General features: G+C 42.3%; 1 protein-coding gene across 4 annotated transcripts in view; it reads right to left on the bottom strand.

Annotated features, from left to right (window-relative positions):
* Positions 1–2233: 2233 nt before the first annotated feature.
* Positions 2234–14265, bottom strand: part of LOC145351825 (myotilin-like) — a 117134-nt gene continuing 105102 nt past the window's right edge. For all 4 annotated transcript variants that reach the window (XM_080201500.1, XM_080201501.1, XM_080201503.1 and 1 more), the window contains 3 exons: positions 11732–11897; positions 8526–8659; positions 2234–3757 (listed from right to left, as the gene is read on the bottom strand). In XM_080201500.1, coding sequence (XP_080057626.1) covers positions 3600–3757; positions 8526–8659; positions 11732–11897 — 458 coding nt within the window. In that variant the 3' untranslated portion in view covers positions 2234–3599. The remainder of the gene's footprint in view (positions 3758–8525; positions 8660–11731; positions 11898–14265) is intronic.

The raw sequence follows: 14265 nt of genomic DNA, 5'->3' as shown, positions 1-14265 counted from the left end.
TAAATTTCATTAAATCATGTTCATCTCAATTTAAATCCTAACCATTCTAAATCACCTGTAATAGTTTCCTACTCCCACATCTGCTTTTGGTGTCCCTCCTATTTTTCATCCCCATTCTTAGAGCGTCAGCTTGATATTGTACACTGTACAATTGTACACTGACTACACTCAGCCCTAACTCCCCAGCACCTCCACAACCCCCGCACTGTCTCGGACCGTTTTTGTCCACATCCAGTCTGAACCTAAACCAAACTCCATGGTAAGAGGTCTGACAATACCAGGTTAAAGTCCAACAGGTTTATTTGGAATCTCAAGCTTTTGGAGACCTTCATCAAGTCACCTGATGAAAGGGCAGTGCTCTGAAAGCTTGTAATCCGAAATAAACCTGTTGGACTTTAGCCTGGTGCTGTGAGACTTCTTACTGTGCCCAACCCAGTCCAAAGCCGGCATCTCCACATCAAACTCCCTGGTGTCATATTTGACTCTGCGATGAGCTTGCACCACAGAACTGCACCATCTCTAAGAGCGCCTGTTACCACTGTTCTTATTTGTGTGACTGGGGAAATAGCTGTAGTTCCATGTCCAGGTTAACAGTCCCTTCAATAGCTGTGATGTCAGCAGGAATGGATCTCTCAGGGCAGAAGTTCAGTTTATGAATGGCCTCTTTCTGCACTGTCACTTTCCAATGGTCCTATGGAATAGCTGATAAAACTGCCATATTAGTTGATATTAATATCATAGAATAGAATCATAGAATCCCTACAGTGCAGAAAAAGGCCATTCAGTTCATTGAGTCTGCACTGACCACAATGCCACCCAAGCCTTTTCCCATAACCTCATGCATTTACCCTTGTTAGTCCCCCTAATTCTAAGGGGCAAATTAATGTGGCCAATCCACCTAACCCGTACATCTTTGGACTGTGGGAGGAAACCCAAGCACCTGGAGGAAACCCATGCAGATGCAGGGAGAACATGCAAACTCTGCAAAGACAGTCACCCAAGCTGAAATTCGAACCCGGGTCCCTGGCACTGTGAGATAGCTGTGCTAACCACTGTGCCACCGTGTCGCCCTTAAAATCAATGTTGTTCCTTAGACAGATGCAGTTCATTAAAGGATGCAGAGCTGGGAGACATGCTAGATGCTATTGTTTAATGCGAAGGAGCAGGGATTATTCAGCAGAAGTGTTATTTTGCATTGCTGTCAAAGAGCTCTTTGGCAAAATTTTCCCTTCCCGCGCGTCACGGGGAGGGTCCGTTGATCTCGGGTGGGATTTTCCAGCCTTGAGCATAATTAGAAAATCCTTCCCATAGAGTCAATACATCAGAGAAGGAGACCATTCAGTCCATCTTTAGTATCCCCAGTGTCATCAGGATGATCTTTTTTGTCATATTGAAGATCCTCCGCCTTTGGTGACTTCAAGTGGCAGGATAGTTATGCAGTAGATAGCACACAACAACGATATGGGAAGTTGCACTGCAGCATGCCTCCCATATGCCTGATCAGTGGAATCCTTGCTTCAACATAGCCCGTGGCCTGCTTGATGAGGATGGTAGTGGAGGCATGGCTCTTTATGAATAGCATGCCTTGTCTGCATAGCACGCAAGAAAGAATATTTTTCACTGTATACTAATACACATAACAATATCAAATCAAATCAACAATCAAATCAAATTAACAGTTGAGAAAGTGGTGTAGACATAACTGCTAGTTGTAAATGACTTAAGTAGTAAAAAGTGACTATGTTTTACAAGCCAATAGACTCTAATTCTTCCCAGTGTTTCGCCAAGAGCAGTTAAGTGTCATGAAAATGACTTCCTGTCAGCACAATGGTTAGCACTGCTGTTTCACAGTGCCAGGGACCCAGGTTTAATTCCCGACTTGGGTCACTGACTGTGTGGAGTTTGCACGTTCTCCCCGTGTCTGTGTGGGTTTCCTCCGGATGCTCCGATCTTCGTCCCATTGTCCAAAGGTGTGCGGGCTAGGTAGATTGGCCATGCTAAATTGCCCCTTAGTGCAGGGAGACGAGCTAGGGTAAATGTGTGGCGTTATAGGGATAGGGCCTGGATGGTATTGTGGTCGGTGCGGACTTGATAGGCCAAAATGGTCTCCTTCTGCACTGTAGGGATTCTATGACTATTTTGAAATGGAACATTTCTAGTTCCACTGCTATACAGTTTGCAGGGTGCCCTCTTACATGTGGTTGCTTTAATTAATTTGAAACAGTTTCTGAAGTAAATTTTGAATATTAGATCATTTTATTGATCAATGAAGTTCAAAAATTTGCAAAAAGAAAACATTCCATCTCTTTAATTGACATCAAGTTCTGAAGATATTTGTTCTTGTTGGCCATTGTTCTGTGATTGTGATGTTGAGTTACAGCACAGAAAACCAGGAATAAGAATGGGTTAAGAGCAATTACAGTTGCTATTACTGTAGACTATGGGTGGTTTGTAACTTCTTCAAGTATAGCAGCAAAACAAAAAAGGCTTTTCTTCGTTGCAAAATTGTATACCACTTTACTATTTTATATTTTCACCTGCTTATTTTAGACTGGCAACAGATTACCAGCAATCACTTCACTAATTGAAGTTTCATGTTAACTAAAGGATAATGGTGTTAAATGGATTATTTTGTCCTGTACAGTTGAAAGAAATGTTAGTGTCTAGGGAAAATTAGATGATGCTCACCAATAAAATTAGCATTGTTTATGAACACACAGGATCTATGCTAGGACAGAAGACTAGCAAATTAATAGATAACTTGACATTCTTATACAAAAGTTACTTTCATATAAAGTCCCTATAATAACATGCAATGTATCAATTTTACTGTTCTGAGAATTGGTGTCAGCTCCTTTTCCAGTCAGAGTTCCTGAATTGATAGGAATAAGTGTTTACTCAGGAAAAGGGAGCTCTTATCCTTGTTACTGTCGTCAAACTGTAAAGAAATGTCATTACTGCACATAAGATTGGGTTTTTGTGTCCAACAGCGCTGATCATAGGCACATATGGTAATGTTCCAACAATGTATCTTCGTCCATTAGTGACAATTTACTGCTTCACACTTCCCCAAATTAAACACTTACCCAATCTGCAAAAGTTATTTGCCGCAAACTCACATGTACAAGCCAAGTCTGCCACAGTAGTTTAAATGCAAAATGTTTTTTGCTTGGAACTCCATGTGCATCTTGCTATTTAAAATAACTTAGAAACAATAAAAGGTTTTACTTTTTACTCAAATCCATTACCACAACCACACTTACAAGGCAGAACATCATAACATCGAGCTTAACATGTACTATTCTGCTTAGTTACTTTCATATAATTATTTTCTCATCCATCTAAGCTGATTACGTACCATGTAGTCAATTTATTGCCGTGGTGCTAAGATGCATATCAGAAGTGTATGTACATGAACTACTAAATCTTAACATGCAACACCTAGTATGTGTACTGTAGCATTTTTGCATTTTTACAACTAAATGTAAATTCATACACAGAATGAATTAACTTTGTGTACAGTAAGGTGCAGGTAAAACATACTACATTCCATAAGCTGAAAAAATAACAATTGTCAATTGAATTGGAGTACAATGAGATCACAGTTCATCACTTTCTACCAGGCCAGGGTATGATGATGTTGTGTACTGGGAGCCTGGATCCATTAGGAACCCTTGGCCATTAAGAACTGAATATCGGGTAAATGTTGGCCGCACCTTCAGTGGCTTGGTGTTTGAAACTTGTTTCACTGGCCAAGCTGTTGGAATCAAATAGTAAAAATGATTGTTCGAATTTGACCTAAAGTTATTTTTAAAAAATCATTACTTGATGCCATAAATATGCAATACAGTTTTGTTGCCAACTCCAATGACCTCTATACTCCCATTGCCTCAATCAGTAAAGAGACCATCTCTAACCATTGCCTTGTGTCCTTCAGCACCCACATCTTTCTGCTTACACCTCTATTTCCTTCTACATAAAACAGCAAATGTGATGCCACTGTTTGAAAAAGGAGTTAGACACTAGGTAGGTAAATATAGACTGCTTAGCTTAACTTCTGTAGTGGGGAAAATGCTTTAATCTATCATCAAGGAAGAAATAGTGAGACATCTGGATAGAAATTGTCCCATTGAGAAGACGCAGCATAGGTTCATGAAAGGCAGGTCATTTTAAGCTAATTTACTGGAATTCTTTGAGGACATTACAAGCACCGTGGACAACGGGGAACCAGTGGATTAAGTATATCTGGATTTCTAGAGAACTTTTGACAAGGTGCCGCACAAAAGGCTGCTGCATAAGATAAAAGTGAACGGCGTGATGGGTAATGTATTAGCATGGATAAAGGATTGGTTAATGAACAGAGAGCGAAGAGTGGGAGTAAATGGATGTTTTTCTGGTTGGTGATCAGTGATTAGTGGTGTGACTCAGGGATCAGTGTTGGGACTACAATTGTTTACAATTTACTTAGATGATTTAGAGCTGGGGACAAAGGGTAGTATGTCAAAATTCGCAGATGACTCTAAGGTGAGTGGTGCAGAGGACTCTGAAAGTCTGCAAAGGGATATACATAGTTTAAGTGAATGGCAAGTGTCTGGCAGATGGAGTACAATGTTGGTAAATGTGAGTCATCCATTTTGGTAGGAATAACAGCAAAATGGACTATTATTTAAATGGTAAAAAATTGCTGCATGCTGCTGTGCAGAGGGACCTGGGTGAACTTGTGCATGAATCACAAAAAGTTGATTTGCAAGTGCAGCAGGTAATTAAGGCGGCAAATGGAATTTTGTCCTTCATTGCTAGAGGGATGTAGCTTAAAACAGGGTTGTGTTGCAGCTGTATAAGGTGCTGCTGAGGCTACACCTGGAGTACTGTGTACAGTTTTGGTCTCCCTACTTGAGAAAGGATATACTGGCACTGGAGGGGGTGCAGAGGAGATTCACTAGGGTGATTCTGGGGTTGAGAGGATTGGCTTATGAGGAGAGACTGAGTAGACTGGGGCTGTACTCATTAGAATTCAGAAGAATGAGGGGAGATCTTATAGAAACATATAAGATTATGAAGGGAATAGATAAAATAGAAGCAGGGAGGTTGTTTCCACTGGATGAAAGCAAATTACTGTGGAGACTGGAATCTGAAACCAAAAGAGAAAATGCTGGAAAATCTCAGCAGATCTGGCAGCATCTGTAAGGAGAGGAAAGAGCTGATGTTTTTAGCCCAGATGATCCTTTGTCAAAGCTAAAAGGCATAGAAAGTAGGAGATATAGAACATAGAATCATAGAACTCAACATTGCAGAAAGAGGCCCTTTGGCCCATTGAGTCTGCACCGACCCCAATCCCACCCAGGCTCAACCCCATATCCCTACACATTTACCCACTAATCCCTCTAACCTACGCACCTTAGGACATTAAGGGGCAATTTTAGCATGGCCAATCAACCTAGCCCGCACATCTTTGGACCATGGAGGAAACCGGAGCACCCGGGGGAAACCCATGCAAACAACGTGCAAACTCCACACAGACAGTGACCCGAGCCAGGAATTGAACCCAGGTGCCTGGAGCTGTGAAGCAGCAGTGCTAACCACCGTGCCGCCCATTATCCATCCATTATTAAACTTATTTCCTCTTACCTTGACTCCAACCTCATTCCTCTGGTCCATTCCCTCCCTACCTACTTCCAGGATTCCTCTGATGTCCTGAGTCATATTGACAGCTTCAAGTTTGCAGGCCCTAACCGCCTCCTATTCACCACGGATATGCAATCTCTCTACACCTCCATCCCACACCAGGGTGGCCTGAGAGCTCTTCGCTTCTTTCTTGAAAAGAGGCCTGAACAATTGCCATCCACCATCACTCTCCTCCATTTGGCTGAACTTGTTCTATCTCTCAACAACTTCTCCTTAAACTCATCCCACTTTCTCCAAATCAAAGGAGTAGCAATGGATATCTGCATGAGTCCTAGCCAAGCTTGTCTTTTTATGGAGTATGTGGAACATTCCTTGTACCAGGCCTACCTGAGTCCCCTCCCAAAAGTCCTTTACCGGTACATCGATGGCTATTTTGGTGCTGCTTCATGCTCCCGTCCAGATCTTGAAAAGTTCACCAACTTCTCTTCCAGCTTTCACCCTTCCATCGCCTTCACCTGGTCCATTTCAGACACTTTCCTTCCCTTCCTTACCTTTCTGTCTCCATTTCCAGCAATAAACTATCTACCAATATCCATTACAAGCTCACTGACTCCCACAGCTATCTGGACTACAGCTCTTCACACCCCACATCCTGTAAGGACTCCATCCCTTTCTCTCAGCTCCTTCGCCTCCGTCACATTTGTTCTGATGATGCCACTTTCCAAAGTGGTGCTTCTAATATGTGCTCCTTTTTCCTCAACCATGGATTCCCATCTACAGCTGTTGACAGGGGTCCTCAACATCATGCAGTCCATCTACCACTCTATGACCCTCGCCCTCTCCTCTCCCTCCCAGAACAAGGACAGAGTCCCCCTTGTTCTCATATTTTACCCCGCCAGCTTCCGCATGCAAAGCAAAATCCTCCGCTATTTTCACCAACTCCAGCATGGTGCCACCACCAAATACATCTTCCCTTCACTACGTCTGTCAGCATTCCACAGAGACTGCTCCCTCTGGGATAACCTAATCCACTATACCCAACACCTCTCCTGTCACTCATGGCACCTTCCCATGCAATCGCAGAAGGTGTAACATTTGCCACTTTATCTCTTCTATGCCTACCGTCCAAGGTCCAAAACACTCATTCCAGGTTAAGCAGCGTTTCACTTGCACCTCTTTCAATTTGGTGTATTGCATTTGCTGCTCCCAATGTGGTCTCCTCTATATCAGAGAGACCAAGTATAGACTGGGTGATCGCTTTGCTGAGCATCTTTGGTCTGTGCACAATCAGAACCCTGACGTTCCGGTTGCTTGCCATTTTAACACTCAATCCTGCTCCCATGCCCACACATTTGTCCTTGGCCTGCTGCAATGTTCCAGTAAAGCTCAGTGCAAACTGGAGGAACAGCATTCATCTTTTGGTTAGGCACTTTACAGCCTTCCGGTCTCAACATCGAATTCAAAAACTTCAGATGATAGTTCCATCCCACCTCAATCCCTTTGTTTTCATCCTATTTTATTAAACCTTTTACTTCTTTATTGTCTTTCTTCATTTTTCTTCCATACACTCTTTCCCCCTACTTTATCCTCCTTCCCTAACCTTTTCTCCCCCTTTGCTTCCCCTTTTCTAAATTTTACCTCTGTCGCATCCATTTCCCTCCATTCCCCCAATAGCTTCATCTGTCACAGTTTACCGTATGATTTTAGCTTCTCTGTATTTGGCCATTCACAGCCTTTATTGTCTCTGTGGACAGCCATTAGCAGCCTTTTCCCCTGGTTTCTGTGGCTATGACTCATCTTTCATTCCCTCACCCTGCAATGTAAATACCTCCCACTTTCTACGCCTTTTAACTTTGACAAAGTGTCATCTGGGCTTGAAGTGTTAGCTCTTTTCTCTCCTTACAGATGCTGCCAGACCTGCTGAGATTTTCCAACATTTTCTCTTTTAAGTTGTTTCCACTGGTGGGTGAAACTAAAACTAGGGGGCATAAAATAAGGGGGAGCAGATTTAGGACTGAGTTGAGAAGGAACTCCTTCACTCAAAGGTTTGTGAAATTCCCTGCCCAGTGAAGCAGTTGAGGCTACCTCATTAAATGTTTTTAAGACAAAAGTAGATAGATTTTTGAACAGTGAAAGAATTAAGGGATATAGTGAGCAGACAGGTAAGTGGAGCTGAGTCCATGAAAAGTTCAGCCATGATCTTATTGAATGGTGGAGCAGGTTCGAGGGGCCAAAGGCCTACTTCTGCTCCTAGTCCTTATGTTTTATGTCCGTCTTTGGAAATACTCTTCTCTTGAGTAATTTACAGACGTGCTTTCAAAATCAAAGCTGACTAGATTTTGTAGCTTTCTTTCAGAATGATACTTCTGTAGATGTTGATTGTTTTAACATACTCTCACCTTCATCTTTGATGTTTTTGTTCCAATCTTTCCCATTCCTGGCAATCTCCATTTTTAATCCCACCCCATCTTAGCTCCATCAGCTGCAGACTTCAACATAACTAATCTAGCCATTCATCAACTGATTTAGTTGGACTGTCTCCTGTACTAATGGGCCTCGCTCTCATCTTCCAGAACTGCCCCTAATCTTGAGAACATTTTGGAGAGCAAGTATAACCACTATGTTCTTTGCTACTTCTTCTCTACCCCCTCAATGCTCATCTCTAATGGACTTCTCTGTGTGCATACTTACAAATCAAGGGCCTAATGCCTTCTTGATGCCTTCTTTACCAAATTCATCTGCCTTGAACATGGATGGCACCAGGCCAATTTTTTGGCATTTGACAAATTGTCTTTTGGAAGCAATTTGCAGAAAACTGCATTTGAGCAAAGCCAGAAAGGGTTTATGCAGGATTGTCTCAGTTCTTTATTATTTCTATGGTGTTTTTGAAGGCAACTCACCGGCAATATCCAGTCTTGCTGTGCAGATTGCTGACCCAGCTTCATTTTGGGCAGACACGGTATACCATCCAGCATCACGTTTATCAACTGGGAAAATTTCAAGGCCAACTTTACCATCATTGCTATGGTATAGGCTGCCAATACAAAAATTAAAAACCTCCGTATCAATTGCTACTAAAAGCATGTACAATAGATTTAATAATAGTAATTTTAAAACTTACTTTTTTCTGTTGGTTTTTATTAGGCTTTTTATAGCTGGAAAATATGAAACATTTCCATTTTAGGCATGATGAGGCCAAATTTCCTTCCAGAACAATCATGATATTTACACTCCTACGTAGCACCAATTGATGTCCTCTGGTACTGACCCTGAGTTTGGGAGTTACTGAGAGGTCATCCTTTGGAAGCAACCATTACTGCGTCTCATCTCTCATACCTTTCTGTCTACAGTGGCTACCCACCATTCTGATGTCTGTTCTAGATACCTTTTGAGCAAGGACATCCATCTTGAAAAATTAAGACAAGTCACATTTCTTCATGGTCGGTCCAGCCTGCTTCTTGACTTGAACCTGACAATTGGGCTCACATTTGCTTAACTGGAAACATGTATGCCTCCCTTCATTCCATTTTCCATCCTCCGCTGATCACAGAATCCTGACAGTGCAGAAGGAGGCCACTCAGCCCATTGAGTCTACACCTGCTCTCTGACAAAGTGTCTTACCCAGGCCCTCTTCTCTCCTCTTCTATCCCTGTAACCCTGTGCATTTACCATGGCTAATCCATCTAACCTACACATCTTAAAGGGCAACTTAGCATGGCCAATCCACCTAACCTGCACATCTTTGCTTTGTGGGAGGAAATTGGAGCATCTGGGAAAAATCCACATAGATTCAGGGAGAATGTGCAAACACCACATGGATAGTTATCCAAGGCTGAATTGGATCTGGGTCCCCGGACCTGTGAGGCAGCAGTGCTAACTAGATGCACTAGCTCCTGACTTGTCTGATTGGAATGGGAATTCCAAACAAAGGGAGACTCGACCCTCTTAGTGTCAATTGTCTGGTTAATGGTATGCTTTAACTTCATTCTAAGAATAGGCTTCCTTCTTTCCCAGATTAAACTTCTACACATTAAACCTCCACACCAACCACCCTTGCTGCCCCAGTGCAGTTGCAAACCTATTGTCAAAGAACTCGGTGCAGGATTTCTGCAGTGTTCTCCCAAATGGCTGCCATAATATTAGTAGATTGGCAGAAACCAAAGAAAACCAGGGAAACTTTTAATTTAATTATGATTTAAAGACATAAAATTAGACACAGAAGAGTAAATTGAATTAAAAATTTATAGGAAATGAGTAGAAAATGCAAAAAAGTTACAGATGAAATTCAGTGTTTGTAAATGGGAGGTTAAAGAAAAGAACTAATAATTATATTGTGAATATAAAAAGTTCAGTGATATGGAAAAAGAAGTTCAGGCTCATGTTCATAAGATATTAAAAGCAGAACCTCCATAATAAAAAAAAGTCAGGAAGTATAGAATGTAAAAATCAACATGTTATGATGAGTCTTGGTAAGGCTAGATTTGGAGTGCATTGTGTGTGTTGCATTCCACACTTTGGGAAGGAGTTGAATTCATAGTTTGGGTATAGCATAGCTGCATTAAGATGCTGTCTGGCAGAAGGAAATACACATATAAAGAAAGATTGACTTTGTTAAGATTGAGGCTGCAATCTCCATGAAGCCTACTAGTTCCACATGACCTGGGAACATAGGAAGAGGAGTAATTCCTTGAAACTGTTTCACAATTTAACTGGATCATGACGGATCTGTGAACTAACTCTATATACCTGAGAACTCTAGGAGGCTGTGGTTGGAATGTTTTGAAAAGGTAAGTGAGCTTTAAATTTACTGGTATTGTGAAAGTAAAAATGTCTTCAGATGTATTAGAGTACATTTTCCACTAGATAAATTGCTCTTCTGTGTTGAATAACATTGATATTGAGATCTGACTGTGTCAATTGTCACCCGCATTTTAATCTTTTCATTGACTGACAGCTCAAACATCTGTTTCCCTACTTCAAAGCCTGAACAAATGTTTAGCTCTTGGAATTACATCAAAGTTCTGGAGCTGTTATTGACACAATCCTGTGATAGGATCTCATTATGAATGCATGACTAAGTTCCAAAGCCACGAGTGGATTCAACACAGCAGGTGTTGTTGAGATAGCTGTCATCGGGGTTTCAAGTTTATCTATATTGACAGCTTAACATGCTCCTAGGAGGAAATGTTTTAAGTGGTTTATGAGTGACTGTTTAGTTTGATGGTGTTAGCTCTTTGCAGGATTTTTTGGTTTTTTTGAATGACTGCTTGTTTATGTATGATCATTTCAAAGACATCCCAGTGTTATTATAGGGCTCATGAGTTTTGCACATGGTAGATACTGGATGAGAGGGCATGGAAGGTGTTGGTATAACAATGGGACATGAGGAAAGGGGGCAGGGAGTGAGGGGGCAATCAGGGATGGACAAATTGGGGGATATAAGAGATAGAGGTATGGAGGTGCTATGGAGTGGGGATATATATATGGGAAGCATGGGGGAATATGAGAGGTGGGTTGGGTGATGGTTTGAGGAGACATTTCTTCATCCAAAGAGTGGTGAGCCTGTGGAATTCATTACCATAGGAAGTAGTTGATGCCAAAACATTGAATGTATTCAAGAGGCAGCCGGATATAACAGTTGAGGCGAATGAGTTCAAAGGTTGTGGGGGGAAAGCAGGATTAGGCTATTGAGTTGGATGATCAGCCATGATTGTGATGAATGGCAGAGCAGGGTAGAAGGGCTGAATGGCCTCCTCCTGCTCATACCTTCTATGTTACAGCATTAGGGGGCTTCACACTCATGTACTGAACTGGGCTGAAGCCCCAGTAGATAGAGGCAGGCCTTTTAACTTGCCTTCTGCAGCATCTGCCCCACCTCTGTTTTTGTCTGAGGCCTGTTTCAGGAGGTGGTGGTCTTGACTTCAGCCTGTTCCTGCCATCCTGCTGTGAGAAAACATGCATGTGCACTGCTAGACCGGAAGCAAGATTGTGATGTTGAGAAATGACCTGACTCATGATATAAAGGAGAAGACCCAGCCTTGGGTCTCTGAGCGGGCTATACTGATCTCCCCAATCTCCCAGTGGAGTTACAATAATTGGTAATTACCTGATTCTGTCTGTGTTGTGCTTTATCATTTCATGATCTTTTCTCCAGAAGATTATTGGCTGTGGCGCTCCTATCACCTGGCATTCCAACTTAACTTTTCCCCCTTCGACAGCTTTGGAATTTTGGAGCTTGTAAGTAAATTCCGGTACCAGTATTGCTCCTCGGACTTTAAAAAGAAAAATTGCAACATGAGTTAGTAAACCATTGGTTTGATCTTTATGAAGTTTACCTCTAGCAGCAATTTACAAATGTAGCACCTATTATCACAGCTTGCTTCTAATCATAGAATCCTACAGTGCATCGAGCCTGCACCAACAACAATTCCACCCGGCCCTATCCCGATATCCCACATATTTACCCTGCTAATTCGCTGACACTAAGGGGCAATTTAGCAAGGCCAAAGAACCGAACCTGCACATCTTTGGACTGTGGGAGGAAATCAGAGAACCCAGAGGAAACCCATGCAGTCACAGGCAGAATGTGCAAATTTCACAAACAGTCACCCCAAGCTGGAATTGAACCCGGGTGCCTGGCACTGTGCCACCGTGTCATGAAATGTCGTTGTTTAGGACAGACTCCTTATTGAATAACCGATGTAATCCTAACATGGGTCTACTATTTATTTTTCCTGAGCCCTAAGCCATGGTAGGGGAATGAATCATAACACATAGCACTGACTCACCAATCAAACTAAATTGGAGAGGGTAATTTGAACCTAACTCAGTGGGAAATCAGTGCATTTGAACTGTACTCTGGTTTTATACTTCATTCGATTTTACTACTTAGTGATATCAGTAAAGCGAGTAAAATTTGTGTGCTTTGATTCAGCTATCCAATGTGATCTTGTCAGTTTTTTGGCAGGCATGGTGGATAAAGATTACTCTCAAGGATATTGTAAAGAATAGAATTAATTGCCTGTTAGATCCAGTGAAGAATTCAGCCTTTGCTATCACATCATTCCCCTACTTAGCTCAAATATACAAGGTTCACAAACATTTATAAAGTTGGGACTGAGAATGCGCTGAGAAACAGGAGTCAGCCATTCAGCCACTCGAGCTTGTTCTACCCTCTACTCAGTAAGCTTATAGCTGATATGAATCTTAATTGAATCTTATGTTCTTACTTATGTTCTTATTCCACCTGCCTAACCAGAGTCAATGGGTGCGATCTTATTGGCTATTCACGCCACACTGCAGTGAGGTCCGAGAATTTGGCACCCAGACAAATCTCTATTCACTGCAGCGGGATGGAAAATCCTGCCGGTGTGAACGGCACTGACATTCCAGCCTAACTATCTCAATTTAGAAACTTTCTATTGGTCTAGTTTCAATAGCTGTTTGGGGAAGAGGGTTCCAGAATTCCATTGACCCTCTGTGAGAAGAAATGCTTCCTGACATCGCTCCTGAGCTGCCAAGCTCTGTTCCTAAGCTTATAACCTCTTAGTTCTGAACTGGGAGAAAATAGCTTCTCATTCTCTACCCTATCAAATCCTTCAATCACTTTGCGCACCTCAATTACATCACCCTTTAACCCTTACTTCAGGTTATTCAAGTCTGGTGTATCAGGTCAGTCCTTAGAAATATAACTTTCTAATCCAGATCATATTCTGTTGAATCTCTGCTAAGATTAGTATACCCTTCCTGAACTGAACACAGTATTCTGGATGCAAGGAGCAAACTGGCATGAATTTCTACAAGATTCTCCCACACTCAATATCATTGCAACTTGGGGTCTTTGAATATATAGGCCTTGAAATTTCACCATGCAATGCTAGTGTACAAATAATTAGCTCTTTGTTTGAAATTCTTCTTTTCTTCATTAATTCATTTTGCTAAAATACTGGAGTGAACTGCCTGAATTTGTTGGGCTGAAGGGCATTTTGCCCACTGGTCAGGAAACCAGTGGGGAACCTCCCCGACCAGTTCCCTGGGGAAGGTCTGACTGAATCAAGTGGCCACTGTCAGGCTGTCCCTGCAATTGAGGTCCTCAATGGCAGAAACTCCACCCGTTGAGAGCTGTTAGCCAATCAGAGGCTAGCAGCTACTCTTTGCCAACAGTGCCACCAGCAGGTAATGGCAGCTGGAGGTAATGCAGCCACCAGATTTTCAGGATCAATGTGGTACCAAAGGTGAATGAAGTTGGGATGGGGATCACAGGGGTAAGGGTCACAGGTCAGGGGAGCAGGGAGGTCAGAGACATGGACAGGGGCTGGCTCTCAGAATCTGGCATTGGCCTTTCCTCCCTCCCTGACTTAATTGGGGAAAGTTTTGCACCACCAGGAGCCTGATAAGGGATTACTCCCATGATTAAGTGGCATGTTTCCCACTTGAACGGGCTGCATAAAATCAAGCCTGAGGAATTTCGAACAGTTACATTAAAATTTCTGTTACTCTCATAAGAACACAAGAACATAAGAACATAAGAAATAGGAGCAGGAGTAGGCCATCTAGCCCTTCGAGCCTGCCCCGCCATTCAATAAGATCATGGCTGATCTGTTGTGGCTCAGTTCCACTTTCCCGCCCTCTCCCCATAAC

The sequence above is a fragment of the Carcharhinus amblyrhynchos genome, chromosome 13 (assembly GCF_965287045.1).
Source record: "Carcharhinus amblyrhynchos chromosome 13, sCarAmb.v2.hapA, whole genome shotgun sequence".
Classification (NCBI taxonomy): Eukaryota; Metazoa; Chordata; class Chondrichthyes; order Carcharhiniformes; family Carcharhinidae; genus Carcharhinus; species Carcharhinus amblyrhynchos.
Note: the sequence above shows the minus strand (reverse complement) of the source record. Positions and strands in the feature narration are given on the sequence as shown.